This window comes from Salmo trutta, chromosome 23 (assembly GCF_901001165.1).
Source record: "Salmo trutta chromosome 23, fSalTru1.1, whole genome shotgun sequence".
In the NCBI taxonomy this organism is placed as follows: domain Eukaryota; kingdom Metazoa; phylum Chordata; class Actinopteri; order Salmoniformes; family Salmonidae; genus Salmo; species Salmo trutta.
The window spans coordinates 39148087-39162206 of record NC_042979.1 but is presented as its reverse complement, the minus strand read 5'-3'; the positions used below and the strand labels follow the sequence as shown (position 1 = coordinate 39162206).

The following is a 14120-nucleotide window of genomic DNA, read 5'->3' as shown; positions in this document are numbered from 1 at the left end:
GGGACACATCTCAAATGTTACCATATTCCCTATATGGTGCACTACTGTTGACCAGAGCCGTGGGAGAAAAGCTGAATGTTCCTCATATTTTTTTTTACCAAAACAGAGGAACCACATGTCCTCCTCCTCCCAGTTAAAAAGGGATATGATTCATCCAAGGAATCCCAGTCTTCCTGTTTGACGTGAAAAATATTTTACCTGACATGGCTGTGGACGAGCGTTCCCCAGGGGCTCTTTCTCCCCACACCCCATTCCCTATAACGAGTCCCTTAGACAAACGCTGCCACAACGTCTCCCTCCCCCCATCTTAAATCAAAGTAAAATTGTCAGAATCTCCGAGTTGGCCAGTTTGATTGACTGTGGGGGGGGTGAGCACGTTTTATGATCAATCATCTGCTCTGAATATAGAAACCCACACACTTAAACAGCGTCTCAGACAAACGCTGTTATTCTGGGGAATGTCTGTTGTGGTTGGGCAACATCGCTATTATTGACACATCTGCCAGCGTTCAACGGTGCCATCTTAGTTTGATCAACGGCTGCGTTTGTTTGCCCGGCACTACATTCCTCCTACCTTAACACACAAAGGAGCGGAATGTGTCACGTGAGATATTAACCGTCAGTGATGGGAACTGTTGCTGGTCTAATTTCCGGTGGTGTAATTTGTATCATTTATGGGGTGGCTTTGATGCCATGAGTAATGGCCAATTTTCTCTTGGAGTGTGTCCCCCTGTGTGTGTCCCCCTGTGTGTGTGTCCCTGTGTGTGTGTCCCTGTGTGTGTGTGTGTCCCTGTGTGTGTGTGTCCCTGTGTGTGTGTCCACAGAACTCCAAACATTGACATAGTGCAGTTGGAACTTTCTCTGCACAATCATCTGTCAATGTATTTTCTACAATATGACAATGCAAGGAATAGTTATATACCTCAAATATTCCATTGTGGATCTGTCAATATAATGTATATTTCCAAATGAACCTGTGAGAAATAGTTATATGCTGTATTATGCTCTATGTTGTTTTGTGTGATTGTGGTGTTATGTACTCTCTCCCTCCACCACAGTTAACGGCTTGTGTTCACGGGTCGGCGGCCATGATGTACCCAATGTATTGGCAACACGTTTACATTCCTGTCCTGCCTCAGCACCTCATAGACTACTGCTGGTGAGTAACCACAATGATCATCTGTAGCTCAGTTGGTAGAGCATGGCGCTTGCAACACCAGGATAGTGGGTTCAATTCCCAGCACCTCCCATATGTATGCATGCATGACTGTAAGTCACTTTGGATAAAAGCATCTGTTAAATGGCATATTCATTTTTTAAAGCGCTTGTCTCCAACTCCAAGCGCGTCACATTGTAACACCAAGGTGTGGGACAGGACTTGGAAGAGTTTTCCCCCTATCCGTTGGTTCAGGGGCAGGTAGTTATTTATCCTTCTATGGTTAAGATTAGGAGTTGGGCCGCGTAATCCAATGCTAAATGTGTGGTTAGATGCAGATTCTGTCTCTAGTTTGTAGCACTCACCATTTTCTACCAGAACACTCACATTCAGCATGTTGATGGACCCAACACACTTGACCCCACTGTTGACAGTATCCAAAATGTACCCCTTTTCCACCCGCACCCCTTTTCCACCCGCAGTAAGGACCGTACCTCCCAACTTTGCGCCTCTCATGAGTCTCGGGACGGAGTGCCATTTTGTCTGTGCAAATTTGAAAAGAAATGTCTACAATATTTAACCCTTGTCTGGACAGCCCACACACATGACACTGGCTGTATTTGTGTGGCATGCAGGGAGGCGGTATGACCTTCCCCATGTCTTTATGAATATGGTAAACAAAGCCTTTAATAATGCTTGGTCACCATCCATTTATCGCGTTATCAAGATGTGCTTCGCACATAGAATTACAATAGGAATGTCATGATGCAGTGTGTCTAAAGTAAAGGCTGACGAGTACGATGATGTGCTTGTCCAAAATCTGAACCTATTTCCTGTTTCTGAATAACATACAGTTGAAGTCGAAAGTTTACATACACCTTAGCCAAATACATTTCCGGGCCAAGGGCACAACGCGGCACTCCGGTCCAAGGGCACAACGCGGCACTCCGGGAGAAGGGCACAACGCGGCACTCCGGGCGAAGGGCACAACGGCCACTGGCCGCAAAAAGCATGAGATTGTTTTTAGGTTGCATTACAGCCACACAAAAGGGATGCAGCTGTGAAATTTGAGACATTATCAAGTGCTTGTCAAATTGTGAATGAGCGACTGATGAAGTGTGTACAGCCTGCGCAAAAAACTAAATAAACAGAGCTCATGCCTTTCAAGCTACTTTTTTCAAATCACATTGAAAAGTCACATCATGCAACCTTACAATGTATTAAAAATCAAAACATATAGCCCACGTTTGTAGAACAACTAAAGTTACATTAATAACTCTAAATTAAGCATATAGTAGTACCTATTTATTTTTAACTGCTCAACACAGAATAACCGCATGTGCGCACTCCCTCAAATCATTTGGAGAGATTATCCTTTATATTTTATTCAGCTTTGTTCAATTGTATTCTTCATACTATAAAACAATATAAAATAATGCCATGGAATTTTAAGCCAATCTTGTCTGCTAAGTGAACTAGTGTAGCCACAGCTATATGGCATAGCCAGATCAGGACCTATCATAAGGACAAGTCAAAGTATGCTATTCTGTTCTTCTGAAACAGACTACATTTTATTCATATCATGTTTCTTTAGACCTGTCTAAAATAAATAATGGATTTATTGTGAAGGTGTAGGCTATATTACATGGTTTTATTAGACTTTTTAAAATGTAGATGTTCCAAAGGTCTGCAAGTGTGCAAGCCAGGAGATGCTAAATGTCTTTATGTTAATTAACGGTCAATTACCGTGAGACCAACAGCTATTTGCTTGACAATTACTGGCTGACGTAATTTCGTGACTGCCGCAGCCCTAGTTGCAATTGAGGACTGACGATTTTTACGCACTACACGCTTCAGCACTTGGTAGTCCCGTTCTGTGGGCTTGTATGGCCTACCACTTTGCGACTGAGCCATTTTTTCTCCTTGATGTTTCCGGGTCCGCTCTAGCAGGGCAGAAATTTTGCAAACTGACTTGTTAGAAAGGTGGCATCCTATGACGGTGCCACGTTGAAAGTCACTGAGTTCATCAGTGAGGCCATTCTACTGCCAATGTTTGTCTGGAGATTGCATGGCTGTGTGTTCGATTTTATACACCTGTCAGCAACGGGTGTGGCTGAAATAGCCGAATCAACTAATTTGAAGAGTTGTCCACATACTTTTGTATATATTTTGTACACACTCATTAAGTATTGAAAAGGATGGAGAGAGAGCTGAGGAATAATATAATTGAGTCTAGGAATGTCTTTAATTGAGGGTCACAGACCCACAGACATTTTATGAATGACTGACCCCAGTTAATACCATTGTCTTCATTAAAATCATACACCAATGACGAGCTGCCATTTTAAGTGGCATTTACGTAAACAAAGACTGCATGTTTGGGAAAGGGAAATAAGGAACAACAGCTGATTCTCTCTCTCGTGGTAACCTGACAGTGTTAATTAATGGGGTTGTTCACGACAGGGTGGTGGGGGGGAAGAGGTGCAGTAAGCAAATTATTGCTCTATTTTTTTCTTTCTCTTCATATCTGTTCCTTCTCTCAAATACTGTTAATCGTTTCTATATACTCCCCCATCAACCGAGGGTAAACCAAGAGAAAGGCTCTTTGTAATGAGGACCTAAAAAAGATGGTTGCCGAGAGCTAATTCGACATCAGCTTTTGAGAAGATGGCAATGGCGCTTCCAGCTTAGGAAGCTAACCCCTCGGCTTAACTTGGCCTTAGCGGCTCAAACTTGACGCAAGGGCTACATTTCACTTCCCCCGTTTTTCACAGCTCACAATAAATAATTGGCTGTGTGGACGATTACCGTCATCCAAAAACATCCAATCGGATATTTATTTAATTTTTTATTTATATTCTGGTTTTGTTATGCTTTCCACTACTTTTTGATCCCTTGAGTTGTTGTGGCTTTTTCTCCGCTTGCCGCTGTATTTTAATTGAATGTCACGCTAGGCTGAGGAGATGGAGACATGGAGAAGAGCACAGTTAATTAAGTGTTTTCGGGTCCGTCTTCATCACCCCCCCTCTCAGGCTGACAGGTTTCTCACATCCCTCCTTCTCCCTCCCTCCCTTTCTCCCTCCCTTTCTCTCTCCCTCCCTTTCTCGTTTTATCCTTCAGACCATTACCCAATCAGCCATATCTTTTCTATGGTGGTGTCTTAGTGTCTGAGGGTCCCTTGTCTAGCCCCACAGGTCCAACCCTCTGGTGTACACACCACAAACATACGCACACACACACATAAAGACACATACAAACACTCCAGGATGCTGGGAAAGTAAAACGTTTTTAATTCCCACTACTTCTTGTCTCACTGTGGTAACATTTCAATGGACTCTATTTCGTAGCCATGAACTGTGAAAAAAACAACAAAAAAAACAGAGTAGAACCGTATGGAAGGTTGACGATGAAGGAATACGACAACAATAAAATGTTTTGGTTTTCTTGCAATGTCAAAGTGTTGCCCTGAATGTGCATGTGTACAAAGTGTACAAAATCGGTTCGATGTGCGTCACAATGATCATGATAAAAGAACAAAGTACTCAAGTCTCTGTTTGTTTCCCATTACTATGCTAATGTGGTTGATATATGACTCTTTGGTGGTTTTGGCTGAGATCATGCAGTGTTTAAACACTTTTGTCTCAGAATCATGGTTATTTATTATGTGTTTGTGTTTTGCAGTGCGCCCATGCCCTACCTCATTGGAGTACATTCCAGCCTAATGGAGGTAAGTTCCTTACCACAGACTGTTTATAAACCCAACTCATAAGAGAGAGAGTGTGTGTCTACCTGACTGCCTGTGTGTGTGTGTACATGTGTCTCATGTTTGTGTGGAAGTGTAAAGTCCTCTCTCTGTGTCTCTCTCCCTGCAGAAGGTGAGGGGGATGGCCCTGGATGACGTAGTAGTCCTCAACGTAGACACCAACACCCTAGAAACACCCTTTGACGACCTCCAAAGCCTGCCCAACGACGTGGTGAGACACACACACAGACATTTATAGACACCACATATCCCAATTCTCACGAGTGGTGAGATCTACTGCAGGGATGGACAACATTGATGGGGGTGGGGCCCACAACCAAATTTCGAAATTGCACCTTGTGTATTCTACTATTTTTAAGTTGAGACCCTGACTTCCCACCCCCAAAATAATAATAATATAAATATATTTGTAAACAATTTACAAAACATTCTTTAGCCTCCCCTGTGCTTACTACCAGTTGAGTAAAGGACCACAAAACATTGACTCAAAGGGAAGCTCCAAATGGTAAATATTGTCATATCACTCAAAAATAAATAAATATGGATTATTATAGGATTATTATACAGTACCGGTCAAAAGTTTGGACACACTTATTCATTCCAGGGTTTTTCTTTATTTTTACTATTTTCTACATTGTAGAATAATAGTGAAGACATCAAAACTATGAAATAACACATATGGAATCATGTAGTAACCAAAAAAGTGTTAACCAAATCAAAATATATTTTATATTTGAGATTCTTAAAAGTAGCCACCCTTTGCCTTGATGACAGCTTTGCACACTATTGGCATTCTCTCAACCAGCTTCACCTGGAATGCTTTTCCAACAGTCTTGAAGGAGTTCCCACATATGCTGAGCGCTTGTTTGCTGCTTTTCCACTCTGCGGTCCAACTCATCCCAAACCATCTCAATTGGGTTGAGGTCGGGTGATTGTGGAGGCCAGGTCATCTGATGCAGCACTCCATCACTCTCCTTCTTGGTCAAATTGCCCTTACACAGCCTTGAGGTGTGTTGGGACATTGTCCTGTTGAAAACAAGTGATAGTCCCACTAAGCGCAAACCAGATGGGTTGGTCTATCGCTGCAGAATGCTGTGATAGCCAGGCTGTTTAAGTATGCCTTGAATTCTAAACAAATCTCTGACAGTGTCACCAACAAAGCACCATCACACCTCCTCCTCCATGCTTCATGAAGGGAACCACACATGCGGAGATCATCCGTTCACCTACACTGCGTCTCACAAAGACACGGCGGTTTCAACCAAAAATCTCAAATTGGGACTCATCAGACCAAAGGACAGATTTTCACCGGTTTAATGTCCATTTCTTTGTGTTTCTTGGCCCAAGCAAGTCTCTTCTTCTTATTGGTGTCCTTTAGTAGTGGTTTCTTTGCCGCAATTCAACCATGAAGGCCTGATTCATGCAGTCTCCTCTGAACAATTGATGTTGAGATGTGTCTGTTACTTGAACTCTGTGAAGCATTTATTTGGGCTGCAATTTTTGAGGCTGGTAATTCTAATGAACTTATCCTCTGCAGCAGAGGTAACTGTGGATCTGTCTTTCCTGTGGCGGTCCTCATGAGAGCCAGTTTCATCATAGCGCTTGATGGTTTTTGCGACTGCACTTGAAGAAACTTTAAAAAGTTCTTGAAATTTTCCGGATTGACTGACCTTCATGTCTTAAAGTAATGATGGACTTTCATTTCTCTTTGATTATTTGAGCCTTTCTTGCCAAATAGTGCTATCTTCTGTATACCATCCCTACCTTGTCACAACACAACTGATTGGCTCAAACGCATTAAGAACGCAAGAAATTCCACAAGTTAACTTTTAACAAGGCACACCTGTTAATTTAAATGAATTCCAGGTGACTACCTCATTTACAAAATATATATATAATATTTAACCTTTAACTAGGCTAGTCAGTTAAGAAAAAAATATTATGTACAATGACGGCTTACCCCGGCCAAACCCAAACCCGGGCGACGCTGGACCAATTGTGCGCCGCCCTATGGGACTCCCAATCAAACCAGTGTCTGTAGGGACGCCTCTAGCACTGAGATGCAGTGCCTTAGACCGCTGCGTACTCAGGGGTCCAAAAGCTGGTTGAGAGAATGCCAAGAGTGTTCAAAGCTGTGGCTACTGTGAAGAATCTCAAATATAACATTTATTTGTATTTGTTTAACACTGTTTTGGTTACTACATGATTCCATATGTGTTATTTCATAGTTTTGATGTTTTCACTATTATGCTACAATGTAGAACATTTTAAAAAATTAAGATAAACCCTGGAATGAGTAGGTGTGTCCAAACTTTTGACCGGTACTGTATATGTATACTGTGTGTATACTGAACAATTGAAATAAATTCGTTAGGCTCTAATCTATGGATTTTACATGACAGGGAATGGAGAGATGCATCTGTTGGTCACAGATACCTTTATAAAATATCGGCCTCACAATCGGCCTCAGGATTTCATCACGGTTTCTCTGTGCATTCAAATTGCCATCGATAAAGGTTTTTTTTGGGTGGGGGAATTTATTTACTTGGCCTACTGTATATCAAAGTATTGCTTTTAGTAGCCATAGCACACCTTGCACAACTCTATGGTCCACTAAACCTTCACATTTCCTGATACATCTATGGCAGGGATCATCAACTAGATTCAGCCGCGGGTCGATTTTTTTCTTGAGCAGATGGTCAGGGGGCCGGAACATAATTACAAATAATTTGTACACTGCAAATTGACCACAAGAAGCCCAAACATATGTAATGTTTGACTAAAACATAATCATTTCAAACCTTGCTTACATTTGTATAGGATCACGTGTCTCTATTATGCGTGGGAATACTTGGGAACAGATTTCTTAAATTAATATAACTTCGAGCTGATTTCCTGGTGTTTTTAGTCTTTTATGTCCAACAATGAAAATTCCGCAAATTAAAAAAATATATACAGCGCATTTGGAAAGTATTCAAATGCCTTGACTTTTCCCACATTTTATAAATGGATGAAGTATTTTTTTCCCCTCATCAATCTACACTCAATACCCCATAATGACAAAGCAAAAACAGGTTTTAAGAAATGTTTGCAAATTTATTTAAAAAAAACGGAAATATTACATTTATATAAGTATTCAGGCCAAATTCGGCACACGGGCCGCCGGTTGGGGAACCCTGATCTATGGTATATTGAAACAGCCATGCATTTGATAATTAACAGTACAAGATCAAAGCAAATCCCAGCGTCTTTCATGGTTGACTACTGAATGCTACACGTTTCCACCACAACTGAACTGAGCACAACAATAGTAGTCTCATCCTCTCAAGAGGGCTAGCCACGGTCTTTGAAATATCCATTTAGACTTCCAATGCAGACCAAAACGTAAACACGCCCAATTATACAGACTTGTTGGTATTCATGCTTTTACTATAAATATTAATATTTGTATCTTTCTTACATTTTTGTCCTCTCAAAAGCTGTCATATTTTCATCTAATTTAAGCTGTTCGTTGTTTGCTGTTGTTGTTGGCCTTAATTACAACATGAGTCATGCTGTTGGGTCATAGATGCTGTGTGTTTACACTGATGATCTGGGGTCCTCGCATCCACGCCACCTGCCTATGAAGTGCCCTCCTAATTGCCTGATCAAAAGGCTTGTAGCGCGGTGCTAAGTGACCAGGGGAGAAAGAGCAACCTGCCTTTCTCCTTTTGATCGCAGCCAAATACCAGCCCTGGCTCATGTTGGGCAGCCATTATATTTGTTGTCTGTCTACCTGTGTGTGTTTGTTTTTCATTAGCATTCAGCATTTTAGTGTGTGCTCATTTTAGCGTCATAAGTGGGTGAAATATATTCATTAACTGACATTAGAAAGAAGAGTGACACAGAGCAGCTGGTTGCTTTGAAGTCTGCAGCCAAAATGTCTGTGTGTGCTTCGTGTTGTGTGTGTGATTCATGCACAGTCACGCTTACATGTATGTATCTAAGCGGGTGTCTGCATGCTTACATTAATGCATGGAGGTGTGTACATCAAGGCTCTCCAACCCTGTTCCTGGAGAGATACCGTCCTGTCGGTTTTAACTCCAACCATGTTCCTGGAGAGAAACTATCCTGTAGGTTTGAACTCTAACCCTGTTCCTGGAAAGATACCGTCCTGTAGGTTTTCGTTCCAACCGTTATATAGCACACCTTATTCTAATAATTAGCTGGTTGATAAACTCTCCAGGAACAGGGTTGGAGTTAAAACCTACAGGAGGGTAGCTCTCCAGGATCAGGGTTGGAGTTAAAATTTACAGGAGGGTAACTCTCCAGGAACAGGGTTGGAGTTAAAACTTACAGGAGGGTAGCTCTCCAGGAACAGGGTTGGACAGCCCTGCTGTACAGTATGTGTGTGACTCCTTGACTAAGCCAGATGGTGACATACAGTGCCCTCATCAATCTACTCACAGTACCCCATAATGACGAAGCAAAACAGGTTTTTAGAATAAAAAAAAAATTAAACAATTAAATATCACATTTACATAAGTATTCAGACCCTTTATTCAGTACTTTGTTGAAGCACCTTTGGCAGCGATTACAACCTTGAGTCTTCTTGGGTATGACGCTACAAGCTTGGCACACCTGTATTTGAGAGTTTCTCACATTCTTCTCTGCAGATCCTCTCAAGCTCTGTCAGATTGGATGGGGAGAGTTGCTGCACTGCTATTTTCAGGTCTCTCCAGAGATGTTCGATCGGGTTCAAGTCAATCGGGTTCAAGTCCGGGCTCTGGCTGGGCCACTCAAGGACATTTAGAGACCGTCCCGAAGCTACTCCTGCGTTGTCTTGGCTGTGTGCTTAGGGTCATTGTCCTGTTGGAAGATGAACCTTCACCCCAGTCAGGTCCTGAGCGCTCTGGAGAAGGTTTTAATCAAGGATCTCTCCATCCATCTTTTCCTCTATCCTGACTAGTGTCCCAGTCCCTGGGAAAAACATCCCCACTGAAAAACATCCCCACAGCATGATGCTGCCACCACCATGCTTCACCGTAGGGATGGTACCAGGTTTCCTCCAGATGTGACGCTTGGCATTCAGGCCAAAGAGTTCATTCTTGGTTTCATCACACCAGAGAATCTTGTTTCTTATGGTCTGAGAGTCTTTAGGTGCCTTTTGGCAAACTCCAAGCGGGCTGTCATGTGCCTTTTACTGAGGAGTGGCTTCCATCTGGCCACTCTACCAAAAAGGTCTGATTGGTGGAGTGCTGTAGAGATGGATGTCCTTCCAGAAGATTCTCCCATCTCCACAGATGAATTCTACAGCTCCGTCAGAGTGACCATCGGGTTCTTGGTCACCTCCCTGACCAAGGCCCTTCTCCCCCGCTTGTTCAGTTTGGCCGGGTGGCCAGCTCTAGGAAGAGTCTGGGTGGTTCCAAACTTCTTCCATTTAAGAATGATGGAGGCCACTGTGTTCTTGAGGACCTTGGTACCCTTCCCCAGATCTGTGCCTGGACACAATCCTGTTTCCGAGCACAATGGACAATTCCTTCGACCTCATGGCTTGGTGTATGCTCTGACATGCAATGTTAACTGTGGAACCTTATATAGACAGGTGTGTTCCTTTCCAAATCATGTCCAATCCATTGAATTTACTACAGGTGGACTCCAGTCAAGTTTTAGAAACATCTTAAGGATGATCAAAGGAAACAGGATGCATTTGAGCTCAATTTCGAGTCTCATGGCAAAGGGTCCGAATACTTATGTAAATAAGGTATTTCTGTTTTTCATTTTTAGTAAATTTGCTGAAATTTCTAAAAAAACTTTTTTTGCCTTGCTATTGTGTAGATTGATGAGGGAAAAAAACAATTTAATCAATTTTAGAATAAGACTGTAATGTAACAAAATGTGGAAAAGTCTGAATAGTTTCCGAATGCACTGTATGTGTGATGCTAGCCACTGATCTCTCTTTGTCTCCTGTCAGATGTCCAGTTCTTATAACATTTAAATGGGACAGATCCTAATTGAATTACTCATTTTAAGGTTGACTCAGCACATATTAAAGTGTGTCTCTGGCAGTATCACTGGGGAACATCATAGGGCACCCATAAAGCCCCCCGCTCCCAGGAACGGCGTAAAGCTTTAAGAGACTTCCGTCCTGTCATTACACACTTATTCACATCTCTTTTTTATTTATATCACAAGGCTGTAATTCTTGATTTTTATTGGGTTTTGATGTATTTTCATTTGTTTCTGTAAATGTGTTTTGAGAGGGGGAGATTATCAGGAGAGTGTGTGTGAGAGGGTGTTTGTATGTGTGTCAGTTCTGGTCAGGTAATGGAAGTATTAAGGAGGCATTAGGAGGAAGTGGAGCTTCTGGTGTTACTGAGTTGGAGGAAGCAAGCAAAGCTCTCATGTCATTATACCATCAGATCAAAGACATGTGCAATGACTCAGTACAGTAGGATCAAGGTCCTGATATGTAGCTGATTAGTTACAGCCTACCACACCAGCCCAACTCACCTGACCAAGTGTGTTGAGCTGGAACAAAAGCACACCCACTAGCTGTCCAGGAAGAGAGTTGGCCACCTTTGGTGTTGATGAGGTGACGTAGGAAGTGTAGTTGGTGACATAGGACGTGTAGTTGGTGAAAAGGGGACCACATTACGAGAATGTAGCATGGTGTTTTCCAGGGCTCTTTGTCTTTGTCCCATTACTCTTTCCTTAAACATGGAGTATGTGTAACGGCTGTCTGAAGAAGTAGACCAAGGCGCAGCGTGTTGAGTGCTCATATTTAATGGTAATCGAGACACTTTGAACAAAACAAGAAAATGACATCCAAACAGTTCTGTCAGGTATAACTAAACACTAAACAGAAATTAACTACCCACAAACCCCAAAGGAAAACAGGCTGCCTAAGTATGACTCCCAATCAGCGACAATGATGTACAGCTGTCCCTGATTGAGAGCCATACCAGGCCAAAACAAAGAAATACAAAGCTTAGAAAAAAGGACATAGAATGCCCACCCAAATCACACCCTGACCAAACCTAAATAGAGACATAAAAAAGGCTCTCTCAGGTCAGGGCGTGACAGTATGACAGTTTATTGTGCATGATGTTCTACCTGAATGAAAAAATCCAAAGTCCCTCCTGGACACACTGATTAACGTGAGCTTTACAATCGGCATTTCAAAACCACTATTTTCAATTTCCTCCAAACAAATGAGACAGGAAAATACAGCAACATTTCATTTGCGTGTCTCATCTGCCTCCGCTGTTGAAGAAAACAAACCCAGGTTAGGTCATGACAAATCAAACCCAGGTCATGGCAAATCAAACCCAGGTCATGGCAAATCAAACCCAGGTCATGGCAAATCAAACTCAGGTCATGGCAAATCAAACCCAGGTCATGGCAAATCAAACCCAGGTCATGGCAAATCAAACCCAGGTCATGGCAAATGCCACAAAAAATCTGTGTTCTTTACTATGATTATTTTTCTGGTTGAGTTTTCTGCTTTGGGGGGAGGCAAAACTTTTTCTAACAATGTAACCGAGCATCTTTAATAACCGGGGGAGCTCACCGTGGGAGAGAAGCGGCGGGGTAAGAGAGAGAGAAGACAGAAGGAGAAAGGATTACTTCAGCCCCGTGCGCTCGCTCCCGGCTAGCGCATTAGCCTAAACGGCCGTCTCATGGAGTGTATTCATGTAGAATAACGCTGTTGTTGACTCGCGGGCCGCTTTTCCAGCGGTGTGGTGCATATCGATGCAAGCAAGGGAGAGAGGACGGCTGTAGCCTGGGGAAGGGCGGATTAGAGGGCCTGGATCAGACACTACCTGAGGGATAGGAGGCCTGGGGGGAGAGAGAGTCTTTCAGTCCATTTCTGGGGGAAGAAGAGGAATGAAGGGAGGGACGAGGGATGAGATGCTTGGAGGAAAGGAGAAAGGAATGGAGGAATGGATGGGTGGATGGAGAGAGCGATAAATAAAGACACTGTTAAGGTGAAAGAGATGGACAATGGCAGAGAGTGGGGGAAAATATTTTGGGGTATGGATGGATGGAAAAATGACCTATGAATGCACCTATGACTATCGATGATGCAGTCCTTATGTAGACTCCATAAACAATAATAAGGTAACTGTTAGTTGTTGTTTTCCCCCAGGTGTCATCTTTAAAGAATCGCCTGAAGAAGGTTTCCACGACGACGGGAGATGGCGTGGCCCGAGCTTTCCTCAAGACACAGGCCGCTCTCTTCGGCTGCTACAGGAACGCGCTGCAGATCCAACCGGTGAGCCAGACTGAGGGAGAACGAGAGAGGGGAAGGAGGAAGGGAAGGTTTACAGTTAGTAGTGAGTGAGAGAAAGAGAGAGAGTGACACACACAGACACGGAGCGAGCTGTCTTTCTTTCCTGGCAGCTCCTCTCTATCACCATGGTAATGGGATATGATGACAGGGTTGTATCTGACTGTGTATTTGAATGGGAACAGCCAGCCAGCGCTCGGTCTACTCTGTACCTGCATCAACACTAGGCATGGTTGTGCCGGACCACTAATTATTCTACTATTCAACCATATGTCGTCAAAAAAGTCTGATCCTCGCGTCGCCCAGCCCAATGCGTCTATTTTAAAATCATCTCTCCCAGACATTTACATATTTTAGACGGGGGCAATATGAATAAAACAAATAGAGGTGTCAATCAAGGACTTCCGCGTGCTAGGACGGCAGGGTGTGTGTGTGTGTGTGTGTCTGCGTGCGTGCGCGCATGTCTGTGTGTGTGTGTGTGTGTGTGTGTGTCTGCCCACTGTGTGAATAATAGCATTAGCGATGCAGATCCCCGTATCCCCCCCAGTGTATAGAGGGGTGTCTGGAGGACAGAATAGCCCCCCTACGTGGGGTACCGGTCCACCCACCAGGGGAGACAGAAAGGGGACACACGTCCTAACAATGGCCCAGCTGGTGCCCCTGCACTACATATGGGGGAGCCAGTGCCTTCCTTCCACCTCCAAGCTGTCACTACCCTGTGGCTAACCCTAAACTCTAACCCCTAAACCCCTAACCTGTACTCTGGCTGAACCAAGGCCTCTTCTGCCTAGGAGACACTAGGGAGTTTTTATTGTGTGTTCTGTGGCCCATTCGGTGTCTGACATTTCTTGTGACCCACCATGTAAATGGTGTATTTCTAGTCAGGACCCAAAATGAATCCAATAAATGACCCGGGCCACCCACTGTCA

General features: G+C 43.3%; 1 protein-coding gene across 5 annotated transcripts in view; it reads left to right on the top strand.

Moving 5' to 3' along the window:
* The window catches only part of dennd1a (DENN/MADD domain containing 1A), a 145718-nt gene that overhangs the window by 109569 nt on the left and 22029 nt on the right, over positions 1–14120 (top strand). For all 5 annotated transcript variants that reach the window (XM_029710252.1, XM_029710254.1, XM_029710251.1 and 2 more), the window contains 4 exons: positions 1059–1159; positions 4838–4883; positions 5029–5130; positions 13051–13176. In XM_029710252.1, the coding sequence (XP_029566112.1) occupies positions 1059–1159; positions 4838–4883; positions 5029–5130; positions 13051–13176 (375 nt within the window). The remainder of the gene's footprint in view (positions 1–1058; positions 1160–4837; positions 4884–5028; positions 5131–13050; positions 13177–14120) is intronic.